This window comes from Puma concolor, chromosome A1, assembly GCF_028749965.1.
Source record: "Puma concolor isolate L17-30 chromosome A1, mPumCon1.1.hap2, whole genome shotgun sequence".
In the NCBI taxonomy this organism is placed as follows: Eukaryota; Metazoa; Chordata; class Mammalia; order Carnivora; family Felidae; genus Puma; species Puma concolor.
The window spans coordinates 120,942,302-120,963,759 of NC_141667.1; the positions used below are offsets into that span (position 1 = coordinate 120,942,302).

Consider the following 21,458-nt stretch of genomic DNA (forward strand, 5'->3'; position numbering starts at 1 on the left):
TTTTGAGAGAGAGAGTTCAAGCAAGAGAGGGGCAGAGAGAGAGGGAGACACAGAATCTGAAGTAGGCTCCAGGCTCTGAGCTGTCAGCATAGAGCCTAACATGGGGCTCAAACTCAAGAACCCTGTGATCCTGACCTGAGTGGAAGTCAGACCCTTAACCAACTGAGCCACCCATGTGCCCCACCCACCCTTGATCTCCATCAGTCTACCCCCACCCTATTCTTATTATGAACAAATGAACTTCTCTGAAACTTAACACTACATGGTTTTCCTATACTGCAATTCTGACGCAGCCACTAACAGTGACCTTGAGGAATCTGAACCTCTCTGAACCCCAGTTTCTTACTTTTAGGGTTTTCTAGGGGATTAAATGAGAAGCACTTGATGTGAACCTGATATAGAGTTCAATCAAGGATAGCTATGATTATTGTTAACACCTCTGAGTTCAAATATACGTCACTGCATACCTGTATTTTCTTTCTTTCTTTCTTTCTCCTCAGGAGGACTTTAGCAGCAAATTAAGATAACAATTATTTGATTGCATTGCATCTGGTTGTTGGGAAGAAAACTTGTTTTCTTATAAAAGGAAGCAAATTACCAAGGCAAATCACAGACTATAAACAATATGAAAATATAGCTATGATAAAAAGAAAGTTTCCTGCTGTTTTTATACAGAAGAATATGGCTGGTGTGAGGTATTATTTCCAAACACCCTCAAAATAGAATTTTTGTTTACAATGAATTCTTCATGTCAGGATAGAAAGCACCATTTTACCCAGAGATTTTACCATAGCCCCTTAGGCTCAATGGAGAAAATATACATTATATTGATATAATAGAATAATATGCTAACCTTATGCTTTATTCACAATATAGAAAACAATTCCAAACTTACTAGGTAGGAAGTATATAAAGTTGTTGTAAAAACTCTTTTCCAGGGGCGCCTGGGTGGCGCAGTCGGTTAAGCGTCCGACTTCAGCCAGGTCACGATCTCGCAGTCCGTGAGTTCGAGCCCCGCGTCAGGCTCTGGGCTGATGGCTCAGAGCCTGGAGCCTGCTTCCGATTCTGTGTCTCCCTCTCTCTCTGCCCCTCCCCCGTTCATGCTCTGTCTCTCTCTGTCCCAAAAATAAATAAAAACATTGAAATAAAAAAAAAAAAAAAACTCTTTTCCAGGCTTTCTTTCAATAAGTCCCATCGCTTGTGTTGTTACACAAAAATTTATAGTAGAAAATTACGGTAACTTCCTCTGTGACATATCAAAGATAAAGGCAAAATTAATTTATTTTTGCTCTTTACTTTTTCTAATAATTGCCTTTCTTCAGTTCATCCTTCATTTACATTTGTCCTCAGAATGAAACAGAAGTCAAATGAAAATGAAAGAAGTTAAAAAAGTACACGGTAAGAACCTGACCAAAAATGTAAAAAGACAATTTTTCAAAAGATGAAAATTACCATTTGTTTAGGGTGTCTGGATTATGGTTTTTCCAGAAGCTACACTGAGCCCTAGATTTCCTGGTGCTTCCCCAAGGGCCACCAAGAAAACAAGCAGAAAGGGGAAATGGTCTTACAACCAGTTCTCACTTAAATCAAAATGACACCATTTTAAAAGATTCTGTGTGTTGGCTTCTACCTAGGACTTCATTTAAAGCCTGGAGATTCAAAGAGAGGAAACTGAAGCATGGAATCAGAAGATCCCCCATTTCCGAGGATGCTCTGATTTTATAAATCAAGTTGGTACTCTCCCTGGCGTGAAAGACACTTCAAGCTCCTATCCAGCAGGACAGTTTATGGGGCTTCCAAAGGGGATTTGTTTTTGTCCATTTGGCTGGAATCTTGATACCATAAATCTGTGATAATTACACAAGTGGGGATCAGAATATCCACCTCCCATATGTTGACTGTATGCTACTCAGCCTTATACAATAAGAATACTAATTTGTTGAAGTCCCATTAAAACTCATTTGCACATTTTGACTATTCGTATCTAAATGCCTTAAGAGTTTTTCCAAATGAGCAGATTTAATCTCTGTTCTCTTGGGTATAGTTACCTTTTCTTAAGATATTCTCCTGATGTTCACTCAAGCTAAGATAAAATCTGCCTTCATTCCACACATCCATTCAAGCTATATAGCTTCTTCACAGGTGTCACATTATTTAGTACTTGGTGTCCTATGAAACAATGAAGTCCACTATTCCCATTACACAGCTGCAGTACCTGAGGGCTGGAGAGGCTAAAGAACTCATCAAAGCAAGTTTCCAATCTTGTCTACATCTGTTATCCAATCTCTCTGGGTTTACATTTGCTGCCTTCTTCTTTTACCTTCATTCACTTCTACTCTACTAGCCATGGATTATTTATATACCACATGCACTATATTTATATCATCAGTTGCCTTCACCATGAGAGGGAACCCTACTATTATAATTTTACATGGTGGGGTAAAGTGGATAGAGGAAATACAACGTATTGAGTCCCTACACTGTGCTAGATGCTAGGGACGCAAGAGAGCTCCTGCTATCATGAAGCTTACAGTCAAGTGAGACAGAGAGAGAAAGAGAGAATAAGTAAGTAAATCAAGCAGACAACTACACATGTGAACAGTGCTATGCTGGAAACACGGTGCTGAATAGAGAATGATGATGTCTTCTGCTTCAGCTGGGATGGTAACAGAAAGCCTCTCCAAGGAAAACCCATTAAAGCCTGACTGAAGGATGAGCAGGACTCAGAAAGGCAAGGATTAGAAGGGAGGCAACACAAGTGTAGTGTCTTGAGGTGGCAAACAGACTGGCCTGCAGAAAGAACTGCCAAAAGGCCAGTGTTATGGAGCTCTGTGGATGGACAAGTGTTTGTTTGTTTGTTTTTTCTTTTAAAGTTTTTTTTTTTTTATTTTGAGAGAGAGAAAGAGCAGGGGAGGGGCAGAGACAGAGGGAGAGAGAAAGAATCAGAAGCAGGCTCCACATGGAGCCAGATGTGGAGCTCGAACTCACAGACCATGAGATCATGACCTGAGCTGAAATACAGAGTCAGATGCTTAACCAGCTGAGCCACCCAGGTGCCCCTGGACAAGTGTTTTCAGAGGGGGTGAAGTGGTGAGCATATTAAGGGAACTATAAGAGCGTGTGTTATGGGATGTGTTTTTCCTTCAAGTTCATGAAGTGTGTGTAGTAATAGTCCAATGTGAAACCAGTGGGTAGCAGCTTAACTTTCGCTGTGATAGTGAGCAGGATCAGTCCTAATGAATCCATATTCCCTCAGTTTCTTCTTCTAGGTCCAAACACATCTGTTTGTAAGATGAATTAAAAGAGCCTAGAGATGGACATGGCTACCAAGGAGCCAAGCTAATAAGATGGTATGACCCTGGCTTAATCCTCGCAACACTGTCAACAGAGAAGTTTCCTTGTTTCCCTTTTATAGATAAGTGCTCTGAGGTGTCAAGAGGGTAAGACATTTGCCCAAAGATGCCCTGCTAGAAAGTGCCAGAACTAAGATTTTTATCTGGATAGATCTTAATGCTGTCAGTTTATCAACCACATGCTCACTGTGTCTTATAGAATGCACCTGTGGTTAAAAGTAAATGTCAAGTTAAACTGGAAGCAAATTTCATTCACTTTATACTTCACATTTTCTTTATTTAAAAATGTAGTGTTATGAATTTATTCATTAATTCAGCAAATGCTTATGATCACCTCCTATGTGTTCACACTGTGGTAGTTACTGAAATTGAGCCATGCATGAGATTGACAAAGTAAGTCAGCAATCCTGAGTTAAAGTTAAAATAATAATGATGACATTTATCATTACAAAAAGACACTGTAGACATAATTATAAAGTACGTTTAAAGTCAATTGCTAGTCTTCTGAGGCTATCATCTGGCTTTGGATTTTGCACATACACTTTTGTAAGACAAAGGGTTGAATGGAAAAGAGAATTGAAGAGTGTTTTTATGATAGTGGTTCCTGGACTGACTAAAATCACTCACACAGCAATCTCTGGAAAAAATCTAATGAGATTTTTCTGATGAGAACGGAAATGATTGCTGGTGATCTTAAGGTTCTGTGAAGCCATCCTAGGATGTAATTTTTATGACTCCATCAGCCAGCTAGTATCTTAAAGTCAACAAATGCATTAAAGATTTAAACATTTTCTCCTCTTCAAGCATTAAAATAAGCCCTGGTTGAATTTCCTGACACTCCAAGTTCAGATTAGGAGCTCCTTCTCTATTTTCATATCAATCTACACTTCCCTATCACACTAGATCGAAATTGCCCATTTACTAGTCTACTCTCTCCCTAAACCATATGCTCTATGAAAGCATTGACCATATGCTTCTTATTTACAGGCGAATCCCTGGAACTGCATGAAGTCTCTGGTGCATAGTAGGTGTTCAATAAATATTTCTGGAAGAATTATAAGGGCCAATCATTGCAGAGATGTCTAAGACCCTAACATACACAAAAGCAAAGGGCATAGCAAGGTCACAGTGCTTGGCATTTACTCACATAGACAGAAGACAGAGAACAGAATTTTGTATAAGTAACTTGGAGCTAGATCTAAATCTGCCTATTAGTGAAGACCCTTCTGATGAATGGATGTCAAGATCTGTTAGAAAAAAAGATTATGGTTCACTATATGCCTTGTCTGTATGGAAAGATGCAGACAAAAGAAGGTTTGAAGGGCCGGCAGTTTCCAATCAATGAGGCTTGTGCACGTTGTGAATCACTTCCCTGGCACATTGTGGAAAAGTACTAGAAAATCATTAGCATGAGGACTTTGTGAATGAAGTTATCAATTTTTTTTTGCCTACAGATATGATATTTTCTATCCATCTCAACTGGACAATTCTACCAAAACAAAAGTACTTGATATAAAACAGTCCCTTAGTAAGTGTGAAGCCATCAGATCTTTTCAAACAAATATTTTACATTATTGAGCATTCAATATAGGCCTTTATAATGTTGAAAGTATCACACATTATATCATTAGTCATTACTGCTCCATGCCACAGGGTTATCTTATCAAGAAAAGCCAAGCAAAACTGCTCATTTTCTAATGCATACTTTTCTTACACAAATCAAAATTGACAGTTTTCTATTTCATTGCAGCTTAGCAAGTTGTAAGGCTCCACACAGGTATCCCTCTATTTAAAGAAACAAAGATATTTCACCTCACTGGCTAGAAAGCAAATTAATGAGAACTGAATCCTATTTTCCATTTTCATTCCAGTGCAAATTTGCAAGCACAATGCCCACAGGAAAGTTTTTCCACCTGACATAACTAAATACTTATGCTGTAAGACAATGAGCCATGATTCCCAAACAGTGTTTGTTGTGCTTTGTATCATAGGCCAGCTCTCCTTCTGATTAGGGGGTTTTCAGAACTGTAACACTTCCCCCGGTCTCAAGTCTCCCCGTGGTTTTAATTGTATGCTTCTGCAACTCTAACATCTGTACACCCCTTGCTCTTATCCCAGTCCCTGAAAGTCTCTGCTGCTCCAGGATCCCCTTTACAGGAAAGTCACCATTACTAGACCCCACCTCCCCTTTTCTCTATTTCACTGCCCAGTACTGTTGACCTGGACAGTCTACAATATTGTCTAAAACACAATATGCAAGAACCTCAAGGCATCTATTTTTGTTTTAAGCTTATTTATTTATTTTTGAGAAAGAGAGCAGGGGAGAGGGAGGGAGAGAATCCCAAGCAGGTTCCATACTGTCAGCACAGAGCCCCATACGGGGCTCAATTCTACGAACCATGAGATCATGACCTGAGCTGAAATCCAGAGCCGGACGCTTAAATGACTGAGCCACCCTGGTGCCCCAAAACCCCAGTCATATTATGTGAGCCATCAAGTTGTGTATAATGGGTTGCCTTCTATTTTCATCAATGGAAGTAATTCACAGTCGTTTTATATTAAATACACTCAGAATAAAAGATCAGTATAAATTGGGGTGGGAAAATGGTATGAATTTTCTACTTTGGAATGTGACTGATGAATGAAAGTGGAAAGTATCAATTTCTTCCCATGAGCAGGTCACACGGTAACAGCCCTGCATTAATGCTCCGATTTCTTTTTAATGCCACACAGCTCAGCTACTCAGTGTGGAGCGAAATGTCTGGTTTTCTTTTTTTGGAGCAATTTGAATGATCCTATTGTCAGTGGAATGCTCAATAACCATTTTCTGTCACCATGAAGGAGAATATTCTCTAGGTTGAGATTCATAAAAGGTTATTCTAATTCTGCAGTGACTGAATATATAATTTAAGTCGTATTCTTAAATTTCATTTCTGCCTCATATCAGCCTAGGTTCTGAAAAGCCACAAGTTGAAAACAAGGTGGAGGGAAAGGCACTATTAATGACTCCCATGATGGAATAGCCAGGGGAAGAAAAGAGTTACTAGAATTTGAAGGCTTTTGGGGTGTTTCCTTTTATACCTATTCAGATTCAAGTAAAATGCACAGTTTGAATCTCCTTTTTAAAAATATTTGTGGATGTGTTTGTTTGATTGTCTCAAAATGCATAGAATCAACATACTGGGCAAAGTGTCCAAGGGGAGTATGAGAAAGAATCAGGTGGTTTATTTAAAGAAAGCAACTGTGTCTCCTCCGTCCAGTATATACAGCCATCCTGGTAATTACTAACACTTTCACAGCACTGACCGGGTGCCAGGCACTGTCATAAGTGCTTTATATATAGCAACCCATTCGATTCTATGAGTCAGGAACTGTCTTTACCTCCATTTTACAGGTGAGGAAAATGAAGCACAGAAGTAAAATAATTTGCCAGGGATCCCAATAGCTAGGGGTTCAACCTCGAGCAGTCTGGACCTCAAAACTGAGGCCCTTAATTACCATGTTCTGCTGCCTACGAAGGCAGGGAGGAGGAAATGGAATACCTTAGTGGTCAGAGAATTAAGAAGACAACCTGTTGGTCTCATAACATTCTTTGCATTCTGGTACAGTTCTCTTCCTACTGGAGCTACTTTCTCTATTTTGAAGCACTTTTTTGAATCTCGAGTCCCTCCTAGGTTGTTCCTTAAACCATGGCCACACCCCACCTTCAATTTGCTTCAATTTAGTTGGGTGAGCCAACTAAAAGGAGATCACATGAGCCTTTGTTGCTGCTAAGTGTTTTTCTCAGTCCCTTTGAGCTAGCATCTCAGTGGGTGCAGGTGCTAAGAGCAAATCTTTTGGTAAGATTTCCAATTTGTATGTAAAGTGCTTATCTGAGTGCCCAAAGCACTTAATGGAAGTTTGGAAATGCTGTGGTTATTATTTAAAGCATCATCACTCCATCGCTGTTCTTTAGTTGTTCTGTAAAGAGATAATGTAATGGTATATGCAAACAGTGGCATCTGGGACCATAATAGAACTCTGTAGGGGGCATCTATTTCTCATTCTTCTGAAAAATATTTGTGGAGGACCTACATTTAGTCCAGATACTGTGCCAGGTATTGTGACGAACATGACAGATACAATTCCTATCTTCATAAAGTTTACAGGTAATGTTAAAGACACCATTAAATAATCAATTATAATACAATATTATGTGTGCCACAGTAAAGGAGAATAAGGTCCTCGGGTCAAAGGTAAGGGACCCCCAATCCATATACGATAGACTAGGAAAGACTTCCCAGAAAAGATAATCTTTAGATTGGGACCTGAAGATGTAGTTCATCAAAGCAGATGGAGGCAGAATTCCAGGCATAGAGAACATCACATACAAAACCAAGCAAGTATATAACAGCATTCAGGAACTTAAAGAAATCAAGTATAGCTGATATTAAAAATGCAAAGGGCAGGATGGCAACAGAAGATTCTGAGGAAGGAAACAGTGGTCATTTCATAAAGAGATGTGATTCCTGGTAAGGAGTTTGCATTTAACTTATAAGAGCAGTTGTAAGGCAATGAAGAACTTTAAGCAGGAATGACATGGTCAAACTCACATTTCAGAAATCTCACCATTTTTGCAGCAGGGAGAAGAGATCCAAAGGGGATTACACTGAATTTGAGGTAGGGAGGAAAATTTAAGTTTCTTTGTAGTAGTCTAGAAAAGTGTTGGGAAAGGTGATCAAGGGGACGTAGCCACTGGTTGACACATGAGCTGGACCCAGGCAAATTAGAAGCTCCTCCACCCTCCCCTGTCCTTGGAATGTGCTTTCTGCTGGCGTTCCCTGCTCCCAGAAGGTGCTCCAAGGACACAGGCTTGAGGTAGTGATATGGTGTTGAGACCATCTGGATGGTTTATGTCACTGAATCCCATTAAGGCCTCTTTATAAACTTTTAAGATTTGGCAGATGGATGCAGAAATCTATTCATTTTGGGGAGCCTGGGTGGCTCAGTCGAGTAAGCATCTGACTCAATTTCGGCTCAGGTCATGATATCACGATTCGTGAGATCTAGCCCCATATCAGGCTCCCCATGTCAGCCCCATGACAGTGTTTCATCTCACTCGGAAGCTCCCAGGTTTAAGAAGCAACAAAAAGCAGTGCTGGTGGTCTGGACCAGGGTAGCATCGGTGGTGATAGAAAGAAATGGATGGACTTGAGCGAGATGAAGAAGAACCAAAGGAACTTGCCATACGCTGGGAAGAAGGAAGAGTCAGGGATGCCACCCAGGCTTCATTCTCCCCTGGGAGAATGAGTAACTAATGATGCCAATTACTATGATAAGGAACACAAGAAGAGAACAGGTTTGGGGGAATACAAATGATGAGTTCAAGTGGAGTTCAATACAGTTGAAAGAATCCAAGAATATAAAATGTGAATAGCCAGGAGAGGAACTTTCTCACCCAAAATGATTCCTCTTCCCAGTCTATGGGACCCACTGTACATCTCAGTAAGCTCATTGCACCCATGATATTAGCCCATTTTAATGATAAAAACAATAATGGAATATTAAATAGTTCTTAAATTACTAAAAAGAAAAATAAGGGTTTCTTTTACTGCCTTCTAAAGCAAATTAAAAATGGACTTGCCTTGGGTGAAATAAAGGGGATTAAGAGTATACTTATTATGATGAGCACTGAGTAATGTATTAAACTGTTGAATCATTACGTTGTAAACTTGAAACTAATGTAATACTGTATGTTAATTACACTTCAATAATTTAAAAAATGGACTTGTCATCATTTATTAAGATTTCTTGATGGAAATACTGAACTTGAATCTGACCTAGTCTCTAGAAACTAGAATCTAGAGTCCAGATCTAATGAATTCACAGAAAATGTAAGGTTCAGGAAAAAAAATGTTTTAATGAAATCACAAAGATCATATAGATGCATAAGTAAAACCAGAATGCTGGATATTGAACATGGCAAGCAATTTGGTTTCTTCAAACAAACAGAAAGGAAGGGAAGGAGGGAGGGAAGAAGGAACTAGGAAGGAAGGAAGGAAGGAAGGAAGGAAGGAAGGAAGGAAGGAAGGAAGGAAGGAACGGAGAGAGGGAGGGAGGGAGGAAGGGGAGATTAAAAGAGATTTAAGGGGTACCTGGGTGGCTTAGTCATTTAAACTTCTGACTCTTAATTTTGGCTCAGGTCATGATCTCAGGTCATGAGATCAAGCCCCACATCAGTGGGGCTGGAGCCTGCTTAAGATTCTCTTTATCTCCCTCTCTCTCACTTTCTCACTCTCACGCTCTCTTTCTCTCTCTCTCAAAAAAAAAAAAAAAAAGATTTAATACATACATTTTGCTACTTTGTTGCATATGGTTTAAATACAGGTTTTTTTTTTTAATTTTGAATGAAAAAAAAGTAGCAAAGACAATAGACCTTATATGAATCTTGACTCAAGAAGCCAACTTTAAAAAATATTGTAAGAGAATTAAAGAAGTGTTAACATCAATTAGATATTAGATGATATTAAAGAATTACTAATTTTATCTGTGATAACAGTATTGTGTTATATTTTATTTTCATTTTATTTTAGAAACATACAGTATTGTATTTGTGGATGAATGAAATGATTGATGTCTGAAATTTGCTTCAAAATAACGCAGTGCAGACAGAAGGGAAAGTAGGTATGAATATCTATAATACAAGATTGCTCTTGCAATGTTAATTGTAATTATTGGAACTTGGTGTCTACATTTGCATGCATCTGAAAATTTCTGCGTGAAGTTTTTGTAACTGACTTGCCAAGAAATACAGCATTTGAGGAAAGCCATAGCAAAGAACAAAGAACCAGAACAATAGTTATGATGCAGAAACTGAGCATCCATGTGTCCATTTCTGAAGAACTTTCTTCTGTATATTGGATGCATACTCTCTCCATTATTCATGTTGGAGGTGTTCCAAATGGCACATTCTCAGCTATTTCCATTTCTAATTTCTTTGATACAATGTTAACCTCATTAGGCTGTCAGGAACATATTTGGTCTTCTCTTTCCATTTACATATATATATATATATATATTACAATATTTATAAATATATAATAAATATTTATAAATATTTATCTATTTATAAATATTATATATTTATATATAAATATATAAAATAAATATAATATTTATAAATATACATATAATATATACATATTTTTTAACATGTTGAGACACTACTTAAGGGCAGTCTCAGAGACCTCCCCATTCTGCCCACATACTGACACTTCTTTTGCTGCCAAATTCATTCAGTGATGCTACAGACCTAGGAAGAAGGTACCTGAATTTGCACAAGGGGCTGGGCTCAAGTGACATATCTTGTTTGGCATGAAAGTGAAAATAGTGTAAGAAAATATTTTACTAGCATGCTTATATCACTGTTATATTGAAACCAATGCTCAGACCACAGCACCTTAAAGAGATTTTTAAAAATTACATCCATACACCTACCCTTTGCCATCACTATTACCATTCCATATCTGCCCACACATGGGTCAACTTTGACTTCATGATAAAGCCTTATATTTAAATTGTGCTATATTTTTAAGTTATACATTAAAAAGCCTCATGCCTTAAGAGCACTCTCTTCAAGATGCAAAGTCACCTGATCTACAACTATCAAAGGGTTTCTTGTGTACCAAAACCCCTGAGAAAAGTAACACCTTGCCCTAGAAGTATTCTAAATACATGGCAGAAGAGAATTTTTACTGACAATGGAGAGAAATAACTTGAAGGCAGGAATGACTAAAACAGGACCAAAAGAGAGTATCTAAGCTGGAGAAGACAGCAAAACAACACAGAAAGAGGAGAGGTAGGTGGTAGTAAAGACCAATCCTTCACAGTTTTGACTACATTGCTCTGTCACTTCGTTTTGAACGTGACAACATCATATCTCTCTGGGCAATAAAACAAAAGTTATCATTGGTATCTTTTGAGTAACCAGTAGAAAAAGAGCTAGAATAATTTCAGGATAGATGCATTGCTACCTGTTAAGAATAAACCCTCTTACTGAAGCTTTCCAAAGTCAATGTTGGGTAAATTACTCACGGTGGCCACAACCACATATTTCTTCCCAATACAAGGTCATACAGTTGAATTCTGAGTAATCACTTTCTGATTAACTTTTCTCCAATACCCCGTCTCAGTCAACAGCCCTGAAGTTCTATGTGCTGTGAAAATTTTACAAAAGGAAAGCTCATTTAAAGTGGAATCCAGATCCCAGAATGGAAAGCTGTCACACCTAAACACTTGTCATCAATTGCAGACCCAACAGGAAGAGATGGACCTTGCAAGTCCATACTGTTTTACTATCCTGCAGAGGAAAGAAACATTTTCTACTCTCCCTGGCAAAAGCCCCAGCCAATAAGAGATTGTCACAAATTAGCCAATGACAAGCCATTATACTGAGAACCCCTAGTTTACTCCAATGGGTTTTTTGTTTGTAACAGCCCTTCTCAAATGCCCACCCCCACCCCTCCCTTCTATAAAAGATAATTTTTCTCCTTTGTTCTTGAGTTTGTCTATGGTTTTGCCATAGCTTGCTTGTCCTGAATTGCAATTCTCTATTATTCCTGAATAAACCCATTGTTGCTGGTAAAATAACTGCCAGCTTCATTTTTAAGATTAACAGTACATAAAGCCATTTAGAGAGTTTTGTGGAAACGACCCTTTAAATTTAAGGAAATAAAGAGATGAAAGATTAAAACACACTGACAAGCAGCAATTTGTTGAAAAGGTGATGAGTTGATGTCTCTACTATAATTCACAGACCTCACAGTGAATGTTTTTGAAGTAGCATCCTATGAATTAAACTCCCTACTTGTCATGTTATCACAGTTTTATTAGAGGCAAATTCCTTTGAATTTGAGTGTTTCAGGCATTTATCTGAAGGAACTCACTCATGAGTAGGATTTTAAAAATTGTTTATAGTTCTCTTCAACCGACAACAATCTTCTGACTCTTGGGCATTGGAAGATGGCCTAACTAAAAGGTTCATTTATTTTTCTGCACCTGTGATTTCATTCCTAAGTGGTGTGAAGAGCTCCTGAATCTCTGGTTCAAAATCAGGACTTTTCTTTTCCAAATTACTGAGCTCCCATTACATTTACAGGTGAGTCAAAAAGGCATTCTCTGTGTTATTGCCTTCTATGTAATGCTTGAAGAGAAAAGAGAGGTAATTATTCACTTAGTGGGGTGGGAGAGAAGGAAAGTTACCTTATCACTGTTTTAAAACAAAGGACATATCTATAATGCTTTGTGAGGGAATCCTAGCTAGACATTTCTTTTCTGTGCTCTTACATCAATCATACTTTCCTAGTTGGGGATAAATGAATCATAATCCATAGCATCTCACATATCATATTTTGGTGTGTAAGCAATGCAGACAAACACATTTCTTACCACCCTCTTCAACACATACAAACACCTATTGACTTTAATTGTTCACAGTTCTCCATTAACTAAACACTCAGTCTACCTGATGTTGACCATCAATTCTAGGTCTACATTAAGATTAAATAAGACAAGAATCTAACCTGTTAATAATTGACAGGGAGATTTTGGTCTTTCAATTTCCCCTTGGAAAACTTGTAAGAAAATAGGGCAAACAGGGAAAGAAAGGGATCTCCCCCATGACTGTCAGCCAGCATATGTAATGTATTCATTTCTCACTGTTCACTTTTTATTGTGTTATGGAACCAGGAAGAATGACTTTGTATTGTCCCTGGGTTATTAGAAGTGTCTGATTGTTTGGAGTTAATTCTTTGGATCTAAGGAGTTTGTGAATACAATACAATTTTTTTAAAACCTAGGAGCATGTTGAGTTTCTCTCAAAGAGCATCTTTTTTTGTTTGCTGTTTGGCTGATTGATTTTTTTGGGTTTTTTTAAGGATGTGGAGGTGCTCCTGGGGACACATGCTGCCCCTTTCAGTCTCTCAGGTGGTGGTTCCAAGTGCTCTGCTCACACAGGGCACACCGGAGCTACGTGCTGGGCAGTGCTAGGCAGGGCTAAGCAGCACTAGGCAGGGCTGGGCAGGGCTAATGCTGGATGAAGAGCATCTTTGCATAGTCAACTTTCTGCTTTAGAGCACCTCCCATAGTTTCAGCCCATTAACCCAAACACAACAGCTTGATGAATTAATGCTTATATAGGCACAGTTGGCAGCTTCTAATTAAATAATTATGGTTAAGCGTCTGCACAGAAGCTGTTATGCACCCTAGAAAGCCAGCTGTCAGTTTTATTGGTCCTAAGACAGAGGAAGAGTTAATACTTAGCTCTGGATGTTACATACAAAGGGAAGTATATCATATATGATATATACACTGTGCAATATGAAGTTGCATTGTGCTTGTGCTAGCCTGTCCATTAGTGATGAAGAGCAAACTGTTCCTCAGCAACCTCTCAGAAACCCAACAAAGAAGGAAGCAATTATATGATCAGCAGAGCAGAACCTGTTCAGAGCAATTTACAGAGGACATAGTGTTAGACGGATGAGTCTTTGATGAACACACAAATGTCACTGAGCTAGCAGGCAAATACATTTCTGGGTTTCGTTTAGATGAGCAAGTGATAGAAGTCTAATGTGGTCTTTTTTGAGATGGTTATGGTGGGTGTGTTTTCATTTACTTGCCTAAAGCTTCTTAAGATGCTGTTTTCAAATATTAGAAATTGGAGAACAAAGTAAATGTCACAAACCTAGATTTGAACTCTTTCTAAGATGCATTTTTCCAAAAAGTTAGGAAGAGATATTTGTTCTATAGAATTACAGATAATGTCAGAGTCCTTTATAGAAGGTTAAAAAGCTAGAGTCTTATCTCACCACCCGTGGGGTGGTATCTGGTGACTAAGCTCCATCAGAGAGGAAGATATAGATTATAGATAAAGGCCATTGATAGGTTTGTTGGACCAAATAATGCTTGTTATTACACATCAATATGTTTTTGAACTGATAGCTGATTCCATTTTTCTCCACAGGCTGTCCTTTCCACACAATCCGTGTGTCCTCACTTCTAAAAATCAAATGTGCCATAACCCAGCACAAAACAACTCAGCTTGCCACTAGCCTCTTTAACCAGGGTTCCCAGAACCATCTCCACATGAATAAACACAACTGTAGGCAAAAATCAGTCCAGGACATTCAGTCATACTTTTACGTTTAAAAAAGAAATAGACATTTTAATCCCCCGAATTTATGGATTTACCTTAAAATAAGAGGAAACTGAATTCTAAAGTGGAAACATTTCTTATGAAATTCTCTTCACCCAACCCCCAGGCCTTGTTAAAAATCAACTGTTAAATCAAGCACTAAACTTTACAGACTGATTTACTGTTCCCCCTCCAGAGATCAAGGCTTAAAGTTTATTTAGAACAATGCCATTTCATAAAACAAAGCAATGTGTACCTTATGTCATCATTTAAGCAAATGGACTGACCTCTAAGTGCTTATTTAAAATGCTTCAGAACAACTGCTTCCATTCCTTTTACCCCCTCCCATTTCCTTTGATGTCAGTAATTCTATCACCTCAGCTGTCTGGAGATACTTGCTTGTGATTGACAATTCTCAAAGATCTAGTTCCTTTTAGACGGATCTTAGACAAAGTTCAGTACAATGAAGTCTGCAGTGCAACTCAAGTCTCAGTACAAAATGCTAAAGAATCAGATAGATTTGTAAAGCCTATAAAAGCAAGTTTCAGACTTGGTGGGGCAGATAGGGGGTCTTTTTATCAGTCTATACTGCCATCTATCTAAGCAAGACCACATCATTTGGTATTAAATCCATTTGTGTTTTCAAAGCCCCTAAAGGAAAGCAAGTCTCCAGCAACTGGCTTTACAGATCCCAAAGTTCCGATAAAAGAATGGACAGCACCACCACATTCACTCTGAGTCTGCCAGTCTCTTGTGGACCAACAGCCAAGTTCTAACCATCATCTTATCCTCACAACTCGATATCTGGCAAACAGACATACATGTCTGCTTTCATTCCCCATATCACCTAAACCAGTATCATTTGCATCTTGTGATTTCTGAGGCCTCTGAATATTCTGTGATGTCATTGATAAAACAGATGAGAGTTGCTTAGATAGACATGAGACCCGAATTATAGCCTCTAGTATTCTAGCTATACCTCAGGAGTTTAAAAACAAAAACAGACAAACAAAACCCAGAGTATTCCTTAGACACTGACTGAACGTTCAAACAAACATCTGTAGAGAGAATTGATACAGGTGAAAAATAGAAAGAACCCTTTGTACTTACGGTAGAAGACATATTCAGTGTAGCTTGACCAGATCTTGTCATCTGTATATTGGTTGACAAAAGATGCTGTCACTGAGGAGTTACAGGCCACCATGTGGAATCCACACTCTGACAACATATCAAAAGCCCTTTCCAGATGCTTGAATTTGAGATAAAATCTGGAGGTGTATCTTTCTGGGGCTCGGTCAGGGTCTCTGCTCTCATTCAAAGTTTCTCCAAAGACTTCTTTTGCCAAAGAAATCCTTCCACAAACCAAAATCCGAGGAACTCTACGAAACTTGGCATCTGCCTGCCCCTCTCTGCCCATGGTGCAGGACCCCCTGTAGCCCACAGTAATGAAGCCCCACTTGCGGTCTGCAGGGAGCACTGAGGAAGGAGGGCAGATTCTCGTGTCGCTTCCTTGGGAGGCATCTTCAAAGTCACTATGGCAGAATTCGTCCGGGCTTTGCTTGATCTCATCAGGGGTCAGGAGTTTGACCAAGTCTGGGAGCTGGAAATACTCAGCTTCCCTTTTCAGTCTTCCCCTTTCTGGAAAGTGATCAGGCAGGACCACCTGCCTGTCCCTGAGATAGTCCAGAATATAACGGAACAAGAATCCGTCTCTGTCAATGAAAAACCTTCCTTTGGAGTCCTTGGCTAGATCGTTAGCCGTGTCTCTCTTTGGGGAAAACATTTTCCACAGGAAGGAATGAGGGATGCTTATTAATGTGGAATGGCGGGTGAAATAAACTTGACCGCCAACATTCAGCTCCACGACCTCAGGGAAGGAGTTGGGAACTGCAGCCCCTTGTTCTCGAGGATAATAACGACTACAGTTTCCACTCAAAGCCATTGTCCCTGTCTTCTTTTGCTTCTCCTATTTTGATTTGAAGGCGCAATCCAATGGAGTCACAGCCTTATCCTTTGCATCAACTTGTCAAAGAGGGAGAAGGATGCTAACTTCTTAAAAATGACCTTCTCTCTTACCCCAGTTTTTTCCCCAAGCAAGCAAAATTTAGAAGAGTCCACAGGTGAAGTGATGCTGCAAAAGTAGTTTAAACCCTGGCTGGTGGTGAGCTATTACTTCATAGAATATAATCAACTCATCTCCATCCGATCTGCCCCAAGCTCAGATGTGGAGCATCTGCCCCAAGCTCAGTAGGCAAGGCAGGCCAAGTCCCCAGTTACTCAGAGGTCCGTCTGAAGGAAAAGAGAGAAAATTATTTCCTCAAACCCAGCATGAGTCAGAAAAAGAGACACCGCTGGAGAGAGGAGAGGGAGGGAGAGGGAGGGAGGGAATAAGGGAGGGAGGAAGGGAGGGAGGGAGGGAGAGATTATTTGACATAAGCAGCCCTGGAACTACTGATTTCAGCCATTCAACTAAATCATGGCTTCTCACAAGCTATTTTGTGTCTACATGTTTATTCATATGCCTCTGTCCCCAGCAATCATCGTTAAAAATATTTCTATTTGTATTTCTGCCTTAAAAAGGGATACAAGATTTTCAACTTCTAAAAGGGGATTTTTCCTCCCTGCTGATCAGGAAAAGCAAGAAGTCTCAGAACTTACCTTAGTGCTGAAAACCCAGCTCCTGTGAAGAAATACCCATTTGCAAAGCAGTCAGAATCCACAGCCACCATCTGGAGCTTGTCAAATCCCGAAGAGGTAAAGGATAGAGGTATCAATGAAAAGTGCAGGAGAGATGTGCTCTTAGAAAATAATATTTATATATATATATATAAATATTTATATAAATGTGTATCTGTATGTATGTATATAGGTATGTATTCACTCCCAATCCCAAGTTGAAACAAGTCACAAAAAAGTTAAAGCGTGATGAGAGGTGGTTGGGTTGAAGAAGGAGGCAGAGAAAAATATCCAGACAAAGCTTCTCCAGTGGCGGGGGGGGGGGGGGGGAAGGTGGGGGAGAACCTTTAGAAAGAATCCTTAAAACAAAAGAAGAGTTGCAAAAGGTACTGGGACTTAGAAGCCTTTCAGAAAGCCCAGAAACAGAAAGACAGATATGCCTTGCTGGGGTCCCAGGTAGCCACCCCACCTGCCGGGCAAGGGCAAACGGACTCCCATGTTCGCAGGCAGGTGGGAGGCGCTGGGAACCGCTGCGAGCCGCTCCGCCCGGCCGCCGCAGCGCGGAGGGGCCGCGGGGGGCTCAAGCTCGGGCTTCTCCGGCTGGCGGCGGAGCTGGGTGGTTCCACAGTTCCCAGTGCAGTTCGGATGCTGTTGTTTCAGCAGTGCAGGCAAGATACCATCCAGGGAAATGACTATTACATCATCTTAAAGGAATAGGGCTTGGAGAAAGCGGAGGAAGCTCCGAGTCACGTCGTCCTCGGTGACAGGTCGCCAGGACTGCACGGGGACGCTGCGCACTGGCCACAGCACGCGACTCCCGAGCTCCAGGCTTGGGGCGGGGACGCGGCGCCGCGGCGCCGCCGCGCAACCACTTCCCTGGGCGTCCTATCCGCGAGTCTGGAGTTTGCAAGGGCCTTCGCTTTTCCTTTTCTTCCCGCCTTTACACCTCCACCGCCACCACCATTCCCCAGAAATAAGCCCCCCAACCCAGCGGTGACATAAACACAAGTGATTATGCATTTGGAAATCCACAAACAAATCTTTGCACATGCACTGAATTTTTGCTGAAGGACAAATTTCCCCTCTAAAAGCTTTTTTTTTTTAAAGAAAAGCACACCAAATGAACCCCAATAATCAAGGTACAAAGTGGCTTATCTTTAAAATCAAAGGGGATTAAACCATGTCCTCATTCAGATGCCCTCTTTTTTTTCCCTCTTCTCCATCCCTCTCCCCCCCAAACACCTGCCCAGCATGAATAAATAAATACAATCTCTCTGGAATTATCCATGCTCTTTCCAAAGCATGCATGAGGCACTGATACCCTCAGAAAGCCCACAGTTTACATCAGTAAGTCATTATCTTCGCTTACCTGATAGAAATTGTTACCTGCAACCTTTTTCTGGGGCTGTTTCTTTACTGAGCATCTCTTCGGACGTCCCCAGCCCCCTCCCAACTCATCCCAAGAGGACTTCAGGGGAAGACACTCCCGGCTAAGAGACATTTTACTCAGGTCCCAGAGGGCTTCCTTAAGTGCATCATTATAGTTTCAGGAAGGCATTTCCAGGGCAACCTAATCCACTAACAAAGTGCTTCCAGTCGATCCCGCCAGTCAATAATGGCCCAGCCAACAGCTTACAGTAAGTCGGCCATTTCTCCTTTAAAATGCCAGTGTCTTAGGACTTACACTCCTAATCAGAATATAGCATTTCATCTATGAATAATATATGTGAGGCAAACTCCATCCCAAATAATTGCTACTTTAAAAAAATGAAAACCAAAAATGGAGACAAAAGTATGAATTAGATACATTTTAAGGGATCATGTGTTATTGCCAACTCTTGCCCTGAGAAGTAGCTTAAAGATAGACTCAACAGCAGGATAAATTAATTTCTAGTTTAACAATCTGTTCTTTCAATAAGTATCAGGTTACTGAACACATTCAGAATGTTAGCTAACACTCCAACACCTGATTATATTTGACTTTTTTCCTTTAACTAATGTATTAACCTGTTCTGGCCTCAATCATTGGGATTTTAATGCTGGACCAATCAAGGAAATGTTTATTATTTGGTGCAATTGTATCGCCATCTAGTGTCTATAAACTATCAGTGCAGATCTGTAATTGACCACTTAACCTGAGCCAAAAGTTAGATTTTTTTTCTTTATTTTAAAGTTTTTGTATTGGTTTAAGTATTATTAGACACACACTATTCACCATGATGACAGAATAAAAAGTTAGCTGCCAACAGAACAAGGAAAGAAATGAGTCTGAGTCTATGCTCACTAAGTACTGGGTTTGTCCTAGTTAAAAATAAGCAAATGCTTCATTTTATTTCTAACAGAATAGGCAATACGCCATGACAACAACTTTGGAGATTGAGTATTAAAATATTTTGGGGACAGTTGGGCAGGAAGTGGGGAACAGGAATGAGAAAAACCATAGCCTTTTAAAGCTCAAAGGAACTTGAGGGGTGTCTGGGTGGCTCAGTCGGTTGGGCGTCCAGCTTTGGCTCAGGTCGTGATCTCATGGTTTGTGGGTTTGAGCCCTGCGTTGGGCTCTGTACTGACAGCTAGGAGCCTGGAGCCTGCTTCCAGTTCTGTGCCTCCTCCTCTCTCTGCCCCTCCTGTGCTCATGCTCTCTCTGTCTCTCCATAATAAATAAACATTAAAAAAAATTAAAGCTCAAAAGAACTTGAGAAATAGGAATTACTATCTCAGAGATACGGAATCTGAGGACCAGAGAGGGAAAGTACTTCCACAAAGTCACACAGCTGTGGAGTAGGGGGCGGGGAGGAAGGGTTAGACCACTGCCAATTCAGTATGACCAGTGTCCTTTTTTTAAGTGCACGTATTCTAGAATAGGGATAGAGTGGAAGCAAATAAAGGAAACAAGAATTTCAAGTCTACACATTTGGGAAAAAAAATGGCAGGTCATTTTAAAGAGTTTTCAATATTCAGTTAAATTGCAAGTCCAAAAGATCTTACCATTTAAATAAGAGGATTCTGAATTTAAAAATTGAGGAGTTTTGTTCGTTGGTCTGGGTTTCAAAGGTTAGGCTATTTTTGAGACAGGTAGTTCTTAACCTCTTTTGGATAATGGACTGGCTGGAGAATCTTAAGAAATCTAGAAAATAAATAAACAAGACTAAAAGTTTGCATTCAACGTCAGGGGCAGAGCCTCTCAGAAAGGTCCGAATAAAAAGAGGAACCAGGGAGCAATGTGGGCAGAGACTTACATTCCCAGAACCCCTTGAATTTTGACAGTGAACCTTCTTTTTGAAATGAGATTACATACACACTCACACAGACACACTCTGAGGATTGAAAAAATAAAACATTCACCAGATAACCTTCACCTCATGACCCATATTGGACCACATCACCTGAGATGCACTCTGAATTCATATTGTTTAATAAATACTGTAAGTGTCCTGTGCTTTGCACAGTTGTATTGCTTTATGTTTTGGGGCTTAAAATGTTAATTTATGATGTTAAATTGTTAGAAATACATGACTGTTTTGTTAACCCTCTTTAGGTATATTTACTTTTTAATCTACCTAGAGCCTCCAGAAATCAACAGTGCTTGGGTATCTCTCTCATCTTTTGAGAGGTCAGGGATTTGGTTCCAGATTGGCCTGAAGCCTATTCACCTGGGGTCTGCAGATCCTGGGTTAGCATCTTCTGATGAATACATTTTCTTGTTCCTTTAGTCTAGGGATGCAAACAAATGAGAAGTGAGATTAAGGAGATAACGGGCTTGAAGGAAACAAAGCAATACACCATATAGAGAGATTTAAATAGTGCTGGAGTAAGCGCCTGTGTCTCAGGGAGGCTGTCAGTGAGCCCAGCTGCTTGGTGCCTTAACAAGAGGCAAGAAGCCAAGTCTAGGCTGTAAGCGTATATCTGTCCTCCGTGTCAGCAGATAACACAGCTAGTGTTATTGTTCTCTTCTGGCAGCTCTCCCCTGAAACACTGTGGGATGCCACACTCAGCCCAAAGACCGAACACACAGCAACAGATTTCTCTAAGGGGAAGAGTAAGAAAGAATGTTTCATCCTGTTCTTTGTAATATTCAAGACTCTAGCACATCAAGATACACTATGGGTAAATTGAGGAGTTGATAAAATGTGTCTTAGCCTGTTTCCTGTTCCCTACCTTCATACACCCCCGTAGCTGAATGTTGAAGAGTATATTCTCAAAAGGACAATTTTAATCTTGGAATAATGTGTTCACTTCCCACATCCTTACCTTCTAACACA

General features: G+C 40.0%; 1 protein-coding gene across 1 annotated transcript in view; it reads right to left on the reverse strand.

Annotated features, from left to right (window-relative positions):
• Positions 1-18,040, reverse strand: part of KCTD16 (potassium channel tetramerization domain containing 16) — a 263,533-nt gene extending 245,493 nt beyond the window's left edge. The window contains exons 1-2 of the mRNA XM_086701446.1: positions 17,182-18,040; positions 15,634-16,812 (exon numbers count right to left, since the gene is read on the reverse strand). Coding sequence (XP_086557572.1) covers positions 15,634-16,465 — 832 coding nt within the window. The 5' untranslated portion in view covers positions 16,466-16,812; positions 17,182-18,040. The remainder of the gene's footprint in view (positions 1-15,633; positions 16,813-17,181) is intronic.
• Between the last annotated feature and the right edge of the window lie 3,418 nt (positions 18,041-21,458).